The 19112-nt window shown below is 39.0% G+C and overlaps 1 protein-coding gene across 2 annotated transcripts in view; it reads left to right on the top strand.

The window, feature by feature from the left end:
* Window positions 1-19112, top strand: part of LOC120525727 (WD repeat-containing protein 26) — a 199686-nt gene that overhangs the window by 83424 nt on the left and 97150 nt on the right. For both annotated transcript variants that reach the window (XM_039748275.1, XM_039748274.1), the window contains exons 5-7: window positions 4218-4315; window positions 7100-7256; window positions 14208-14346. In XM_039748275.1, the coding sequence (XP_039604209.1) occupies window positions 4218-4315; window positions 7100-7256; window positions 14208-14346 (394 nt within the window). The remainder of the gene's footprint in view (window positions 1-4217; window positions 4316-7099; window positions 7257-14207; window positions 14347-19112) is intronic.

The following is a 19112-nucleotide window of genomic DNA, read 5'->3' as shown; positions in this document are numbered from 1 at the left end:
TTTACATCTAATACCATACTAGGTATTAAAACTGATTCCAGTGCAACTGGAGTACTAATTTACAGACAACAAGGGCAACATTTATTGTTCATGGGTGAATGTGGCTTTCTTTTCTCAGATTTAGCTATAAATTACAATCATTTTATGTTGGAAATGAATTGTAATATGTACACAGATGTGGAAATCTGTAGTTTTATCAAATTAACTCTTCTGTTAAACACAGTGTGGTTTTTGCAACAAGCAAGAACTGGTGCAAGTTTTAAACCATGTGGCTATTTCTGTTATATGTGGCTTTTGATGGGGATGAAATGAGCTGCTAAATATGTTCACTCCAAATATATTTAGAGTTTTAAAGCTTCCACATTGTTAAGACTTTCACCCTGTTCTCCACAGCATTATTGAATCTGTATAATGATACAGCATGGCTTAGCAGACATGTATAATTGCAGAGGTGCTTGTTTCTGTGGTTCTCTGCATGATGAAAAACTTAATGTTTGTGCAAAGTTTATCCTCATCAAGTTTCCAACTCTGCCCCAGTGTTTTACTAGAACTCATTTTAAAGTAAGTGTTGATCCACAGTACTAATTCCTTTCAATTTTGCATACTTCATGTCATCTCTTGACATCTCTTCAGATTTCTTTTTGCTTAAACTGAAAAGGCTCAGTTGTTTAATCTTTCCACATATCTCATTCATGGTAATCCTGGAATCAGCCTAGTCGTTCTATCTTTTTTGTAACCTGGAGACCAAAACTGCGCAGCCTACTCCAGATGAAGCCTCAATAGTGCATTATAAAGCTTGAGCAAAACATCTTTCATTGGACCTGTACTCAACACAGCATGCAATATAACCTTAATGGCTTCTGAAAACTGTCTGGAAAGATGATGATGAGTCCACTGCGACCGCCTATTGTTTGTTAAATCTTGCATTTTGTACTTCCTATGTGTAATACTTACATTAAATCTGCTTCCAATCTGCTCAAGCATGTATGCTGTCCAAGTCCCTCTGTAAAGATTCAACAGATATTATCTGCTAATCCTCCTAGCTTGGTTTCATCTGCAAACTTAACTTGCTTATTTACAGTGCATCCGGAAAGTATTCACATCGCATCACTTTTTCACATTTTGTTATATTACAGCCTTATTCCAAAATGGATTAAATTCATTTTTTTCCTCAGAATTCTACACACAACACCCCATAATGACAAAGTGAAAAAAGTTTACTTAAGGTTTTTGCTAATTTATTACAAATAAAAATAAAAAAACTGAGAAATCACATGTACATAAGTATTCACAGCCTTTGCTCAATACTTTGTCGATGCATTTTTGGCAGCAATTACAGCCTCAAGTCTTTTTGAATATGATGCCATAAGCTTGGCACACCTATCCTTGGCCAGTTTCACCCATTCCTCTTTGCAGCACCTCTCAAGCTCCATCAGGTTGGATGGGAAGTGTCAGTGCACAGCCATTTTAAAATCTCTCCAGAGATGTTCAATTGGATTCAAGTCTGTGCTCTGGCTGGGCCACTCAAGGATATTCCCAGAGCTGTCCTGAAGCCACTCCTTTGATATCTTGACTGTGTGCTTAGGGTCGTTGTCCTGCTGAAAGATGAACCGTCACCCCAGTCTGAGGTCAAGAGCGCTCTGGAGCAGGTTTTCATCCAGGATGTCTCTGTACATTGCTGCAGTCATCTTTCCCTTTATCCTGACTAGTCTCCCAGTTCCTGCCGCTAAAAAACATCCTCACAGAATGATGATGCCACCACCATGCTTCACTGTAGGGATGGTATTGACCTGGTGATGAGTGGTGCCTGGTTTCCTCCAAACGTGACGCCTGGCATTCACACCAAAGAGTTCAATCTTTGTCTCATCAGACCAGAGAATTTTGTTTCTCATGGTCTGAGAGTCCTTCAGGTGCCTTTTGGCAAAAACCAGGCGGGCTGCCATCTGCCTTTTACTAAGGAGTGGCGTCCGTCTGGCCACTCTACCATACAGGCCTGTTGGTGGATTGCTGCAGAGATGGTTGTCCTTCTGGAAGGTTCTCCTATCTCCACAGAGGACCTCTGGAACTCTGACAGAGTGACCTTATATAGACAGGTGTGTGCCTTTCTAAATCATATCCAATCAACTGAGTTTACCACAGGTGGACTCCAATTAAGCTGCAGTAACATCTCAAGGATGATCAGGGAAACAGGATGCATCTGAGCTCAATTTTGAGCTTCATGGCAGAGGCTGTGAATACTTATGTACATGTGATTTCTCAGTTTTTTTTATTTTTAATACATTTGCAAAAACCTCAATTACACTTTTTTCACGCTGTCATTATGGGGTGTTGTGTGTAGAATTCTGAGGAAAAAAAATGAATTTCATCCATTTTGGAATAAGGCTGTAATTTAACAAAATGTGAAAAAAGTGATGCGATGTGAATACTTTCCGGATGCACTGTAAATAAGCAAGTTAAGCACACAGAGGCCATCGCTGATGCTTTCAGGCTAATCTAGTGCAGCGGCTTAATCCCAGGATAGTGATGCTGATTCGATTTGCTAGGGGGTGGCAGTGTTCATGATCTGGCTTCTCAACAAATGTATGGCACTGACTATACTCATGTTTGGCGTCCTGGCAAATTGCACTGAGAACACACTGTAGCTGGTTGCACCGTTTAACAAATGTACATTGCTGAATATACTCTGCTCCGGCATGCTCACAAATTGCATTGGGAACCGACTATAGCCGGTTGTGGTGGTTTAAGGGTCAATATATGTTCTCTTTTACTCTTCCTGATACACTTCATGCCTCCCTTAATTAACTGTTCTTGTTCTAAAATACTGAAAGAATCTCCTTGGGTCGTCTTTCGCCTTAGCTGCAATATTCCTTTCTAACTGCCTTTTAGCTTCTCTGATATCCTACTCAATGGTTGCCCTCTTGTCCTCATATTCCATTTTTTCCATTTGCAGCAGGTTTTCTTTGTCCTTACTTACCCTCTACAGAGTTTTTTTATTTTAATTTCCTAGTAATTCCAATTTTCGGGATGTGCCTGGCCTGCATTATGTACAAAACGTTTTTAAACCTGTTCCACTGCTCTTCTATATTTAACCTCCTTTAGTGTTAGACCCGAGCATCATTCAGGCTGTAATTAGTCCAGAGTGTTATTTGGGCAACTTGCATAAGCACTGAACCTAAGGATTACTTGGACTGTAAAAGTGCCAACAGCGTTAGGGTTGAGTAATACTTGGGCAGTGATATAGCTGTAGCTTGTGTAAGCGTTAGGCCTGAGTGTTAGTGGGCAACAGTGTAGTTACGTCTTCTCCTAAATTAAACCAACTATGTCTTTTGATAGGGCTTTGAGAAACTGCTTCATTAGACCATCCTTAACATGAAGTAGTGGAAACAGCACTTTATTACTATCCACTAATCTAAGTCTGATGTTTTGGCACCAAGCTATAACCTTTTTTAGCAAACAATTCCTTCTGAACCCAGTGTAAATTCTTGTCTTTCCTGTCCTACTCACAGAGAAAACATTGTCATTTTACATGCCCTGCTGCTGACCCCCATAAGATACACAGAATGCTCAAGTTCCCACATGTGAACCAGTTATTCTTGTGTTCATTTTATTAAAGATTTTTAAATCTTTAAACATAGGAAAATGACAGCTAAAATGTGTTTTGTGAAAAAAGTTTCATTTTTGTAACCCAGTGCCCATACCCACCTTACTGATTTACTTCCAGTCTCTATATAGTTTTGCACCTGTCTCTATTTTACGCCCAGCTCCTGTTTGGTACTTGTTTTATTAAAAAAAAAAAAAAAAATCATACGCCCCTTGCAGGCAGTATCTGATCGAGAAGAGTACCATCGAGCAGTATCTGTGCATCCCTATTAATGAGCTTTATTCCATTACATTTTTGTTTGTGGCATATTCTACTATTAGTTTTGGCATGCTACTTTATTAGATCTCATCCCACAAATTTCTTCAGGTGAAATGAAGAAAGTAATTTAAATAGTTGACTAATGAGCAAGAAAACATAGAGTAAAAAAAATTAAGTATTAAGCTTTTGCTCTCCTTGAAAGCAAAGAAATGCAACTAAATTGACTGTTTGAAGTGTTAAATGATATGAAATTGTTGAATACTCTTGCATTAATAACCTTATGTCTTAACAGTTTAAGTCCAAGATCAAGCTGCTTATTTTATATAGTATGATTTTTTTTTTTTTTTATATAATGAAGTTATTTGATGTGTAGCCATGCTGAAGATCTCCGTGTAAAGGCAGAATGGGAAGGAAAGGGAGTAGCATCAAGGTCCAAACTCTTGGATAAGCTGCAAAGTAAGTTTAATGATATGAATATTTTTTTATACAGTGTTTACATTAAATTTACTAAGATTTAACATTTCAGAAAAATGAGCTGAATTTGCAGCTTTTGTTTCAAGTTGAAATTTATCTCCCTGATCAGTAGCAAATTTGATAAATAATGAAGGGTTTGTGTTAACGTTCCAACATCACAAATGTATTTAAGGAAAATTTGGGTTATTAATATTTTTATAAAAGTTAATTTGGGGAAAAATGGTTATTTTTCTCAAATTAAATTTAGTGGTGCAAGCAAATGGTCTGGTGATGATTTTCATAATTTTACAACTTCAGACACCTTTCTTGTTGGTTCCACCCTTGTGGTACCCAAGAGACATTTTTAAAATCTGCTTTTTCTCCTCATCACAGGTAGTCTGTGTGCTACACATATACATTAAATATGCAGTGCATCCGGAAAGTATTCATAGCTCATCACTTTTTCTAGATTTTGTTATGTTACAGCCTTATTCCAAAATGGATTAAATTCATTTTTTCCTTAGAATTCTACACACAACACCCCATAATGACAATGTGAAAAAAGTTTACTTGAGGTTTTTGCAAATTTATTAAAAATAAAAATTGAGAAATCACTTGTACATAAGTATTCACAGTCTTTGCTCAATACTTTTGTTGATGCACCTTTAGCAGCAATTACAGCCTCAAGTCTTTTTGAATATGATGCCACAAGCTTGGCACACCTGTCCTTGGCCAGTTTCGCCCATTCCTCTTTGCAGCACCTCTCAAGCTCCATCAGGTTGGATGGGAAGCGTCGGTGCATGGCCATTTTAAGATCTCTCCAGGGATGTACAATCGGATTCAAGTCTGGGCTCTGGCTGGGCCACTCAAGGACATTCCCAGAGTAGTCCTGATGCCACTCCTTTGATATCTTGGCTGTGTGCTTAGGGTCGTTGTCCTGCTGAAAGATGAACCGTCACCCCAGTCTGAGGTCAAGAGCGCTCTGGAGCAGGTTTTCATCCAGGATGTCTCCATACATTGCTGCAGTCATCTTTCCCTTTATCCTGACTAGTCTCCCAGTTCCTGCCGCTAAAAACATCCCCACAGCATAATGCTGCCACCACTATGCTTCACTGTAGGGATTGTATTGACCTGGTGATGAGTGGTGCCTGGTTTCCTCCAAATGTGACGCCTGGCATTCACACCAAAGAGTTCAATCTTTGTCTCATCAGACCATAGAATTTTGTTTCTCATGGTCTGGGAGTCCTTCAGGTGCCTTTTGGCAAACTCCAGGTGGGCTGCCATGTGCCTTTTACTACGGAGTGGCTTTCGTCTGGCCACTCTACCATACAGACCTGATTGGTGGATTGCTGCAGAGATGGTTGTCCTTCTGGAAGGTTCTCCTCTCTCCACAGAGGACCCCTGGAGCTCTGACAGAGTGACCATGGGGTTCTTGGTCACCTCCCTGACTAAGGCCCTTCTCCCCCGATCGCTCAGTTTAGATGGCCGGCCAACTCTAGGAAGAGTCCTGGTGGTTTCGAACTTCTTCCACTTAGGGATGATGGAGGCCACTGTGCTCATTGGGACCTTCAAAGCAGCAGAAATTTTTCTGTAACATTCCCCAGATTTGTGCCTTGAGGCAATCCTGTCTCGGAGGTCTACAGACGATTCCTTTGACTTCATGCTTGGTTTGTGTTCTGACATGAACTGTCAACTGTTGGACCTTATATAGACAGGGGTGTGCCTTTCCAAATCATGTCCTGTGTGTAGGATTCTGATGAAAAAAATGAATTTAATCCATTTTGGAATAAGACTGTAACATAACAAAATGTGGAAAAAGTATCTACAGGTCCGTCCTTTCTAGCAGCACTTTTAGATTGTGCAATCATATGGCTTCAGCTTCTTTGAAAATAGCAGGTTGCTTTATTTTATACCCTTCTATCACGTTATTGTATTATACTTCCTCTGCTAATTTGTTTTGGCATGACATAGATAAATTGAACTTGTTTTATGTGATGTCATGCTACCACCATACTGGTTTATTGGCCACATATCTTGGCAACTGTCAAGACTGAAATCTAGGAAATCTTTTCTTCTTAAAAGCCCAGCCTGTGAGGAATGGAACACCATAATTTGTTGTATATCCAGGACTGAAAGCTGTTCTTTGTCACATTTGATACCTGTAATATAGATTGCTGTGTTTGTGTTTTTATATGGTGTAAATGCTTCTGCCTAAAGGATTCAGGTCATCACCTATTTAGAGTTTACTCCCTCTTTCCATGCCCTATTTCTATGCCACTGTATATATACAGTAGGTTATGGTCATTGGTGATTTCAGGTTGATCCGACCAGGTGCTGTAATGGACTGGTTTCTTTCCTGTACCTACTGCTACAGTGGGAAACGTTAGTCCCAGCAACCCTGAATTGGATTATGTTGATTTGAGAATTTAATTTTTAACCCCTCTCTACTAATAACAATGTAGAAACAATTTTAATCCATTGATTTGTCAGTTGTTTTTTTGTAAACGCCTTGTTGTCTTACATATTTAGAATAATTTCAGCGCATCATTAATAGTTGTGGTATAAATATATCACACTTATATTACTGCATTTAATTATTTCTAGAGTAATTAAAAGAATCTGCTGAATACATGTTACAGTAACTCAGTCTTCTCAGTCAGTCTAGGCATTATTTTTACTAAAAGAAATGATGTTACATGTTCTTGCTTGAAACTCTCCCATTGGATTTTTATAAATAGGTTTTCTTTTTTGCATCTTTTTACTAATTTTTATTTTCCTTTCTTGAAGCATACCTGCCTCCTTCTGTTATGTTGCCTCCTCGCCGTTTACAGACATTGCTGCGTCAAGCAGTAGAATTGCAGCGAGACCGGTGCCTGTATCATAATACCAAGCTTGATGGCAGCCTGGACTCTGTCTCATTGTTGATTGACCATGTTTGTAGCAGGTGAGTTTTCCCCCAAACCACACCACCTCCCCCATGCTCCACCCCCATACAATGACTTCAGAAATTATTCAGACCACTTCACTTTTTTTCACATTTTATTTTACAGACTTGTGCTAAAATCATTTAAATTCCTTTCCTTCATGAAACACTCAATACCCCAAGAATGACAAAGCAAAACCAGTATATTAGACACTTGTTTGCAAATTTATCAAAAATAAACTGAAATATCACACTGACACAAGTATTCAGGCCCTTTGTTATGCCATTTGAAATCTAGCTCAGGTGCATGCCATTCTATTTATTGGAAGTGGTATCAACTGTAAATGATTATCAGTGAGTAGTTATTAGTGTATCCCTAATTAAGAGAGAAATGGCTCAGGACAACCCACAATATTAAGACGACCACATTGCACATTACATTTTCCGGTTAAAATTAGGTACTCTGTTACTCAGTTGCATGAGCCCAAATATATAAAGTTCCTTCGATGTATTCCTTCACTTCGCATTTTTTGTTATTTTTGCAGCCTTATCCCCACAGATCCCCGCTGGTATCCGGGCTGAACTTCTCCAGGCTGGTGGTAAGACTGTCCTCCTGGCATTGCAAGCAAGCTTTGCTTCCATTTGGGAGACGTGTATCATCCCAACTGACTGGAAAATGGGACTTGTTGTCCCTATCTGGAAAGGGAATGATGAACGCCTGGATTGCGACAACTACAGGGGTGGTAACACTGCTCTCAGTGCTGGATAAGGTCCTTGCTAATATCATGTACAATAGGATCTGTAATCACTTTCTCACCTACCAGGGACCGGGGCAGTCTGGTTTTATACCTAAGAGGTGTACCATCTACCACATCCTAGCACTTGAGAGTTCTCATGGAGGGCAAACGCGAATATTTGCAGAGTTTCTTTGTAGCCTTTATCGATTTTCGTAAAGCATTTGACTCAGTTGATCAAACTGCCCTGTGGGTCATCCTGAGACTTGGCGGGTTCCCTTCAAGGTTGCTGGATTTCATGACCGGCCTGTACACTGGTACTGTGAGTGCTGTGCAGAGTGGAGTTAGAACCTCTGCATTTTTCCCAGTTGGTTCTAGAGTTGGTTAGGGGTGTGTTCTTGCTCCTACTCTGTTCATTGCTTGAATGGACTGGGTGTTAGGCAAGGACAAGTGGTCCAGCGGCTGTGGAGCTTTTGTTGGTGAAGAAAGGTTCACTGATCTTGACTTTTCTGATGATGCTGTGATCTTCATGGAGTCAATGGAGGCTCTGATAGGGGCTCTCGAGAGACTGAACAAGGAGTCTTGAATGTCTGGGCTTACGAGTGTCCTGGATAAAAACCGAGATACAAGCATTGTATGGGCACAACCATCAGCTGTGTGTCTGTCTGCAGAGAGAGTGTTGACCTTGTCGAGAGGTTTACTTACCTTGGCCGTGACATTCATTTCTCTGGTGACTTTTCCTATGAAGTCAATAGACAGATTGGGAGAGCATTGGGGGAGAGAGGTCATGAAGTTGCAGGAAGGGGTTGTGTGTTGCTCCCAATATCTTTGCAAAAAGAAGGTCATAGTCTTTAGAGTCCTTGTTTTTCCTGTCTTGCTATATGGTTGCAAGACATGGACGCTATCCAGTGACCTGAGACGAAGACTGGTACTGTCTCTTCGGGGCATCGTTGGGTAGCACTGGTTTGACTTTGTGTCAAGTGAGTGATTGCTCACGGTGTCTCAAATGAGGCACATTACCTGTATCAGGAGGGTACATTAGTTACAGCACTACGGCAATGTGACACGATTTCCCAAGGGTGATCCAGCTCACAGGATCCTCATTGTTGAGGACCTGAGTGACTGACCAGGCCAATAGAACACCCAAGTAACACCTGGATGCAGCAGGTAGATGGTCATTTCCAGAGGGTGGGCACTGCACCACGTTTCTGCCTGGGAGGTTGCCAACCAGGATCCAAGCTACTTAAAATGTGTGGTTGGTATGTCAACGTACTGTACCAGTGCATGCTCTCCAATCTGACCTGACATGCAGCCTTATGATAAAATCACTTACATTTTTTTCCACATAAGACAACACTCACTACCCCAGAAATAACACAACACAATTAGCAGTTTATAAATTTTTGCAAATTTCTTAAAACAAAAAGCTGAAAAATTACATTGACACAAATATTCAGACCCTTTGCTCAACACTTGGTGGAAGCACATTTGACATTGATTACAGTATGGAATCTTATTGATAGATCACAATAAACTTACGTTCTGTACCTATCATTTCAACCTCTTGTCATTTTGAATGGAGACTGTCAGCGCACAGCTATTTTCAGGTCTCCCCAGAGATGTTCAATTTGGTTCTGGGCTCTGTAGTTGACTTTGCTTTGTGCTTAGGGTCACTGTCCTGTTGAAAGGTGAACCTTCAGCCCTGTCTGAGATAAGGAACATTCTGGAGCAGGTTGACTGTTCTCTCAGTTCCTCTGAAAAACAAGCCCACAGAATAATGTTGCCACAACCAAGCTTCACGATTTGAATGATGATGTGCAGATGATGAGTTAGCCTGGTTTCCTCCCAACATGATGCTTAGAATTGAGACTAAAAAGTCTTGCTTTCTTCAGACCAGAGATTGTTTCTCACGGTTTAATTTCTTTTACGCGCCTTTAAGCAAACTCCAAGCAGGCTTACATAGGTGCTTTACTAAGGAAAGGCTTCTGTCTTGCCACCCTGCTATAAAGCCCTAGTTGGTGGAATGTTGTTGTGGTGACTGTATTTCTGGAAGTTTCTCCCATCTCCAAGCATGTTTTCTAAAGCACAGCCAATGTGACTATCAGGTTCTTAGTCATCTCTCTTAACAAGGCCCTTTTCCCCTGACTACTTAATTTGGCCAGCTGGCCAGATCATAGGGTAAGTCATGACTGTTTCAAACTTATTCCATTTAGAAATTATGGAGGTCAGACGTGCTCTTGGGTACTTTTAATAAGGAAGAGATTTTTTTCTGTAGCCTTCCAGGATCTGTGCCTTGATAAAATTTCCAAGCTCTCCAGACAAATCTTTTCACCTAATGGCTTGTTTTTTTGCCCTCATACACATTCACTATGACACCTTATATAGACAGGTGTGCATCTTTCCTAATTATGTCCAACAATATAAAGTATCATAGATTTAAACCTCAAATTGTTGCGTGAATTTAAACTTTTTTTATTGTGCAAGGTGACATTCTTTATTTTGTGGTTTATTCTGAGTTGTTTCTCTCTGTTTGTTCATTTATAGTCAATATCACTTCCCCTAAGTAGTCCGTCTTGGTAGTAGCTTAATTTTATTTACTTAGGTTGCCTGGAAGTAGTTTTACATTGCTTTTAACTGTTGCAGCAGCTGTACCCTCTTGGCCTACTTACAATTCTGCTTTAGTTCATGGACAGATATTGCATCCCCTGGGGTTTCCTTCACAGTAGGAACTGATCACCTTTTGGACAACGCTTCTTACTGCGGCATTCACAATTAAGGTCATGAGTAGGGTAATTTCAGATAGTAAGTCAGCCTGAGGAATCTCTCCTACTGCTGATTCATGTAATCAGGAAAGCTTGAGATCGGTGCAGATTCTATTACCACATAGGTTTATTCTGTTGGGTGTTAAAAATGTAGAATAGTGTTGAAGATGTAATCCTCTGGAATATGTTTTGGTGTTACAATCTTTAAATACCAAACCACCTCCATTATTCAGGAGCAAAGCTAGAGATAGTAAAAGCCATGATTGTACAATTGAGTTTAAAAGTCTGTAACAGATGAATTTGAGTTTAAATTGCCACAGGGTACTTCTAGAGGAGGATCTGTACTTAACTATTCAGCTGACAGGCAACTAGCCTACGGTGACATTAACGGTGAGAGCATAATCAGACTAACTATCCAATATATCGGATAGTAACTTGAGACTGAAACCTAATCATTTCTTATTACCTATGAGACTATATACTAAGTCCATGCCAGTTTATGCAACATGCATAATTTTGTTTTTCAAATGAAAAACCAACTATAGAAAATGTACTAAATTTTTAGTAAAGTGAACATAAAGTGTATCATTAGTGAGTTCATAGATAGTAGTGAACAACAAAGGGGAAATCTGCCAGTTTTTAATGTAAGCCTATTTCTGGGATTCTTATGTTTTGAATTTGAATTAAATTTTTATTAAACTAGGGGGCTCTGCCCACTACTAGCCACTTCGCAGCTCTGCCCTTGCGTATGGGGAGGCAGATGTACAACTTAAATAGATTGTTTTAATGGGAATTGTTACATATGCATAATAGACCTAACTATTTTACATTACAGTGAGTAATTAACCATAGTAAAAAATAGTTAAACGTAATAAATTGACAGAGAATTATGTTTTATGTTGTTAGAGGTATTTGTTGTGTTATACATTTTCGTTCTGTTTGGCTTTGAAATTAATACGGAAGTACTTTTTAAACTTACACTATTACTGTAAAACTTCAGTAAAAATATTTGGAATTAACTTTTCGTCAATATCGTGCTGAATTTTGATTCTGTGTTTGGAGTTGCAACGTATAACTGTCCGTGAATGAATACCGTTTCTTTCTCTCTAATAAATAAACAAGACTTTTTTGAATGTTTGTCCCTGTGATTTGTTAATTGTAATAGCAAAAGCTATTCTAAGGGGAAACTGTAAATATTTTAATACAAATGGCATATCAACATCTCCTTTGGAGTCTGTTATTCGCAGAAGATGTACTACATTACCTTTTTTGTTGCCTGTTAAAATTTTACGTGTCAGAATTGTTCGACCAATTTTGAATTTAGCTAATTTTGTCCTATTGCATAGCCCATCACTCATACATAAATCACACAATAACATTATGATACATCCTTTCACCAATAATTCGGCTGGTGGAAGAACGGATGGTGTTAATGGTTATAGATATTCTATGGGATATTGTAAGTTGATGTTTTCATCTTCTGCACCGACCACCAACTGTTTCAGCATAGTCTATTGATATACATTTAACTAATTTGCCGTGTAACCGATCGACAATTTTCACGTTAATTCGTCATTTCTTGGTGCTAGGATTGCCCGTGTACTCATTTCTTTTGTTGATAACTTTTTGGGATGAAATTCTTCAATAAGATTTGGACATAAGTCTTATTTTATTGGGAACTTAAAGTGAGGAAAATGTAAAAATTTATAAGAGCTTAGAGCGCAGGAACTGTGTCTGACAAAAGCATTCACATGAATGAGAGGTGACAGGACCATGGGTGTGGGCCGTTAACCTGAAATGGCTGAGAGGAGGGCGGGGCTTTAAAAAATCTCTTGGCAATAGTCTTGTCTAAAGATTTTCTTTTTATAATAGAGAGAGCATTTCTAGCAAAGCATTCAAAGTCCAGTATTAATGTCATGTGGTTGTACTGCTTAATTGGTCTTTATTTTGCAGCATCAGTGTTTCTTATCCTTCCGTGGACGACAGATGATGATGCGGGGGCTATTGCTTTACGAAAATACAAATACTCAAGTTTTAATCAAACAAAGAATTTATATACAGTAATCCCTCAAAAATATCGATCTTCGACTTTCGCGGTTTCACTCTATCGCGGATTTTAAATGTAAGCACATCTAAATATATATTACAGATTTTTCGCTGGTTCGCGGATTTCTGCAGACAATGGGTCTTTTAATTTATGCTACACGCTTCCTCAGTTTGTTTGCCTTGTTGATTTTATACAAGGGACGCTATTGGCGGATGGCTTAGAAGCTACCCAATCACAGCATGTATTACATATTAACTAAAACTCCTCAATGCTATAAGATATGCATCCCGCGCGGAGCTTGATTGTTTGCTTGTGTTTGCCTCTCTCTCACCCTCTCTGACATTCTCTGCGCCTGACGGAGGGGCTATTTGCACAGAGGCTGTTTGCTTAAAAGATACTGACGCTCCTCTAAAAAAATGCCGCTTTATTGCGGTGCTCGGCATATTTAAAAGCACAAAAGCACACGTATTGATTTTTTGATTGTTGCTTTAATCTCGCTCTCTCTCTCTGACGTTCTCTGCGCCTGACGGAGAAGATGTGAGCAGAGGGGCTGTTTGCACAGAGGCCGTTTGCTTAGAAGATACTAACGCTCCTCTAAAAATGCCACGGCAAACTTAAAAGCACAAGTATTGATTTTTTGATTGTTTGCTTTTCTTTGCGAGCCTCTCTCTCTCTCCTCTGAAATTCTCTGCTCCTGAAGAGAAGATCTATTTGCATTCTTTTAATTGTGAGAAAGAACTGTCATCTCTGTCTTGTCATGGAGGACAGTTTAAACTTTTGACTAAAAGGTGTTATTTCATGTCTAGAGGGCTCTAATAATGTTAAGAGTGTGGGAGAGTTTATAAGGGCTTAAAATATATAAAAATAAATACACAAACATATGGTTTCTACTTCACGGATTTTTCGTCTATCTGGGGTTCTGGAGCAACCCCGCGATCGAGGAGGGATTACTGTATATGTATATATGTATATGTATATATGTATATGTATATGTATGTGTATATATGTATATATATATGTGTATGTATGTGTGTGTGTATATGTGTATATGTATATAATATTTTAATATATATATTTTATATATATAATATGTATATATAATGTGTGTGTATATGTATGTGTGTGTGTGTACCACGAAAAAAGCCATAAAAATTGCAGAGGATATTTGTGCTTTCCACTAACAATTAATAGTTAGGTTCTAAGAAAAAAATCCACGAACCCTGAACTGCGAGTTCGCGGGGTCTACTGTATTCACGCTAATCCAAGACAGAGGCTGCGGGGCGAGTGGAGGGGCAAGTGTGACATCAGGAGTAGGGAGCCAGGCAGGGCCCCCCTCACTGTGTGTGTGTGTGTGTATATATATATATATATATATATATATATATAAAAATCTCATTTTAAAGAAATATTAATTTTGTTTTTTCTCCAGGAAACAGTTCCCTTGTTATACCCAGCAAATCCTGACTGAACATTGCAATGAGGTTTGGTTCTGCAAATTTTCTAATGACGGCACAAAATTAGCAACAGGATCAAAAGACACTACTGTTATTATTTGGCAAGTAGATGCGGTAAGATGTTCTCAATATTTTTCCTGTTCATTATGTAAATATAACTGTTTATATAGAGATGCTTTGAATTGATACCTATAACTGTAGAAAATAATTTTACCCAGGTGCCAGCTTTGGTTTGTGCTTTTCATGTGTATCAGATTAGAGCAAATCATGGTGGGACGTGTTTATTTATATTTTTATTTTATTTGTCAATACTAACCATAGCAAAATGCTAATGGCTGCTTCACATTTAGAGTAATTTTTGTTATGTTACTTCTGCAGTCACATTTAATTTTCAGTTTTAAGAAAGAAGTTGCTGAAGGAAGCCATGACAGAATAATTGTGCAGTTATAAGTGCAGCCTTATAATCTGACACCATATACCACCTTGTAATAACATACTAAATAAAGTTTTCTTTACAAATGATTGTGCATGTTTATGGTGGCCTCCAGGAATTAGGTGGAAATCTTGAACTGATTATAATAATTCATATTTTTTATATATATATATATATATATATATATATATATATATATATATATATATACTAGCAAAATACCAGCTTGGCGTAAGTACTGCATTCAAATTTTTATTAGGAAGAAAATTAAACCTTTTTAAACTGTGGGACAATATGCCAATAATTATTTGTTAAGGATCTCTTTGTAGACCATGTTGTCAGTTCGGCCGTCCGGTTGTAACATGACCAAGCTGTGCGCTGAGCTTACTCTTGAGTATGCAACTTACAGTTGGCCATGTGAACAGTAATCTTGTCTCAAATCTCACAGCTTGGATTGCTGCTTTCATAATCGGTTTGAGATCCATGGTTTGTTTCAATTACGACAGTATTTGCAGGATTTGTTGTGTTGAAGTGACATTTGGCATCTGTCAAGCGTTGTAAGCACACAACCGGTTTCATCGATAAAATCACATCCAGCTTTTGAGAGTTTAAACATTCATAAACATCAAAGTGTCCACTACTGAAATCGTCACCTGTGAATCTAAGATGTTTAAGAGGCATTGGCGGTTGTCGAAAGGTGTAAAATATTTGGCCATTTCGGTACACTTGAAAGCGACAACCGAACAATTCAGCGGCAGCCATCAACTCACATGCAGAACCATAGGTGAAGGGCTTAAGCATTTCACTCTTCTAGTGCTCCTGTGTAGTATAATTATCTCCTGTACCGTCATCAGTCCACACCTTGAACCTGTCCCAGTCATTCAATACATAAGACAGAGTGTTCCTCCGGATATCAAGAGTGAGCCTGATATGGCCGTGCAATATGTAACAAAGAGAATGGAAAAGGTAGGTGGTATCTCCGGGCATGAAAACCACTCGGTAAGTGACAGTTCTTTGATCGAAAGAATTTCTTGAAGATGGGCCCATAAGTAACAAAGACTGTTGAAAAGTTTAATATGGCATCCGACAGTGGCATCATACTACCGAAATAAGTACGTACATTGGTTTCAGTTAGTGGAGGGAAGCCGCCTACCAAATTTCGAGAAGATGGGGCCATAAATAAGAAAGTTCAACATGGCGGACGTTGTTGACCGTTATGACCATTACGCGTAGAATTTCGAAATGAAACCTGCTTAACTTTTTTAAGTAAGCTGTAAGGAATGGGCCTGCCAAATTTCAGCATTCTACCTACACAGGAAGTTGGAGAATTAGTGACGTGTGGAAAATTCAATATGGCGGCCGACAATGGCGTCATACCACCGAAATAAGTACGTACATCGGTTTTGGCTAGCGCCGGGAAGCCACCTACCAAATTTCGTGAAGATGGGGTCAGCCTTCTACCTACACGGGAAGTTTGAAAATTGGTGACGTTGGAAAATTCAATATGGCAGCCAACAATGGCGTCATACCACCGAAATCAGTACGTACATCGGTTTTGGTTAGCGCAGGGAAGCCGCCTACCAAATTTCGTGAAGATGGGGCCATAAATAAGAAAATTCAACATGGCGGACGTTATCGACCATTATCGACCGGTATGACCGTTACGTGTAGAATTTCGAAATGAAACCTGCTTAACTTTTGTAAGTAAGCTGTAAGGAATGAGCCTGCCAAATTTCAGCCTTCTACCTACACGGGAAGTTGGAGAATTAGTGATGAGTCAGTGAGTGAGTGAGGGCTTTGCCTTTTATTAGTATAGATATAGATATATAGATATAGATAGATAGATAGATAGAGATATATATAGATATATAGATATAGATAGATAGATATATATACACACACACAGTAGAACCTCGGTTCAAGACCATAATTCGTTCCAAACCTCTGGTTGTGAACCGAAGCAATTTCCACCATAGGATTATGATTTATGGGGGTGTATATGAACCTTCCATAGTTTATGCATTGTCATCTATTAAGATATTTATGAATCTTGTAGAACTCGGAAAATGGCTCTTACACATCCGGCTCCTTATTGTTTATGCTAGAGCAGAATTCAATTACTTTAACTTTACTTACTAAGAGCCTTCACTACTTTACTAAACTTAAGTCAGACTTAAAACTTAAATTCTACTGTAAATCACAAACATAATTGAAATTAAGCATGCAAAAAAGAGATCAATCATTTCAGTTATTTGATCCTTCCTGGATCAGGCACAGTTTGTTCATGGGTCTGTCTAGTGTACTGTTTTTGATCTGCACACAAACTCTTCTGACTGCACCTTTGGCATCTTGCATTGTCTTGATGACTCGACCCATTACCCAGGAATTGCGAGGTGTAGCTTTATCCACAATTAAAACAATGTCCCATGGTTCAAAATTTCTTCTTGGTGCAAGCCATTTTTGACGTTCTTGAAGTATTGGCAAACATTCTTTAGTCCATCTTTTCCAAAGCAAATCAACCATGTGTTGAATTTGTTTCCAGCGTCTTTCTGGGTATGGTTCTTTTTCTGAAACGAGTTCAGGTGGCATTTCAGGTTGAGTGTCTATCAACAGTAAGTGATTGGGTGTGAGTGATTCCAGATCATAAGGGTCATTTTTTTGTCTCTGTAAGGGTTCTGTTATTGAGTATTGATTCCACTTCGCACATCATTGTATGAAGATTTTGATCATCAAGTGTTTGTTGGTTTAGTGTCGAATTTAAGATTTTTCTTATACTTCTGATTCGTCTTTCCCACACTTCACCTTGATGAGCGGCAGATGGTGGGTTAAAAATCCTTTTGATTTCTTTTCGCATCATTTTGTTACTGATTTTTTTTTTGTGTTTCAAATTTTTTGTAGCCTCTCGTAGCTCTCTTTCTGTTCCAACAAAATTTGTTCCATTGTCTGAGCGCATAATTTTAACCGGACATCTTCTACTCATAAATCTAAGTATGGCTTGGATACAGGAATCTGTGTCTAAATTATGCATAATCTCTATGTGTGTGGCTCTAGTTGTTAAACAGGTGAAGATTACTCCATACCTTTTGACTAAGCTTTGTCCTCTTTTGACAGAAAAATGACCAAAACAGTTGACTACAACATTAGTGAAAAGTGGTTTATTGGGTGCTAGGTGATCTCCTGGCAAATCTGCCATTTTTTGCTCACCTGCGTTTGCATTGTATCTTCTGCATGTAGTGCACTTTGAAGTTATTTTTCTGGTAGCTGCGTTGGCTTGAGGTATCCAGTATTTTTGACGTAGTTCTGCTAACAAATAATTACGTCCACAGTGTCTGTTTTTAGTGAAGGTGTCTGATTAGGAGTGTAGCGATATGTGAGCTTTTATGAACAATTGCACAATGCTTGGCTTCCTTTGGCATAGCAGATTTGCTGAGTCTCCCACCGACTGTTAATATTCCTTCTTGTAGAACTGGATCCGGGTTGATGGTTTTGCTACCTTTCTTTATAAGCTGATTTTTACATAGGGCTTTAACTTCTTCTGAGTAAGTTTGTAGTTGACTGAGGCGAATAAGTTTGTTTTCTCCTTTAGACAAGTCATCTAGAGACAGTGGCTTTAGACTCCTTGATGATTTGTATTCCTTCATATGTTCTGTGACTTTTGTTTTTCTGGGCTGTGTCCAGATTGGCTGACTGTATATTGAATTTCCTTATTTCAAACGCAGTAGCACTTCTTTGAACCTAAGGAACCAAGCTATTGCTTTCTTTAAATTGTGCCATGCTAAGTAGAACTCTACAAGTTAGGGCTGGGCGATATATCAAAAATTTATCGTTACCGAAATGTATGACTCTCATCGACGTCATTTTGCCCATGTCGGTAAATTCGGTATTTTAAAAAAAGAAAAGGCATGTGCAGGTTGGCGATGTTCATGTCCCTTTAAGACGCTGTGCTACGTTACAGACTTGACGGGGTGGAGTCACATGACTACTACCTGTAACAAGACGAGACACGGGTGAACAAATGGAGGACGATTTAAATGTTGAAGCAGCAGCGACGAAGGTAGAGCTGGTGGAGGAGGAAGAGGAGACGCTTGTTAACAAAAAAAATGCATCATCAATCGTTTGGCAACATTTTGGATTCAACAAGGATGATATTGATCAAAAAATTGTTAAATGTAAACTCTGCAAAAAGACTGTTGCGTCAAGTCAAGGTAACACAACCAACCTCTTCCACCACCTGCAGCACAACCATGTGATTCAATTCGAAGACATAAAAAAAGCTCAAAGCGAGAAGAGATTAGGAGGACCAGCAAAACGCGTCTTCCTCCACCAGGCAGCGGTCAATAACCGAAGCATTTGCTAGTACTCAACTATATGAGCGAACTTCAAAAAGATGGCAAGAAATCACAAATGCTATAGGCTACCACATAGCAAAAGACATGGCTCCTATTGC

The sequence above is a fragment of the Polypterus senegalus genome, chromosome 3, assembly GCF_016835505.1.
Source record: "Polypterus senegalus isolate Bchr_013 chromosome 3, ASM1683550v1, whole genome shotgun sequence".
Classification (NCBI taxonomy): domain Eukaryota; kingdom Metazoa; phylum Chordata; class Cladistia; order Polypteriformes; family Polypteridae; genus Polypterus; species Polypterus senegalus.
This window is presented reverse-complemented; position numbering and strand designations above follow the sequence as displayed.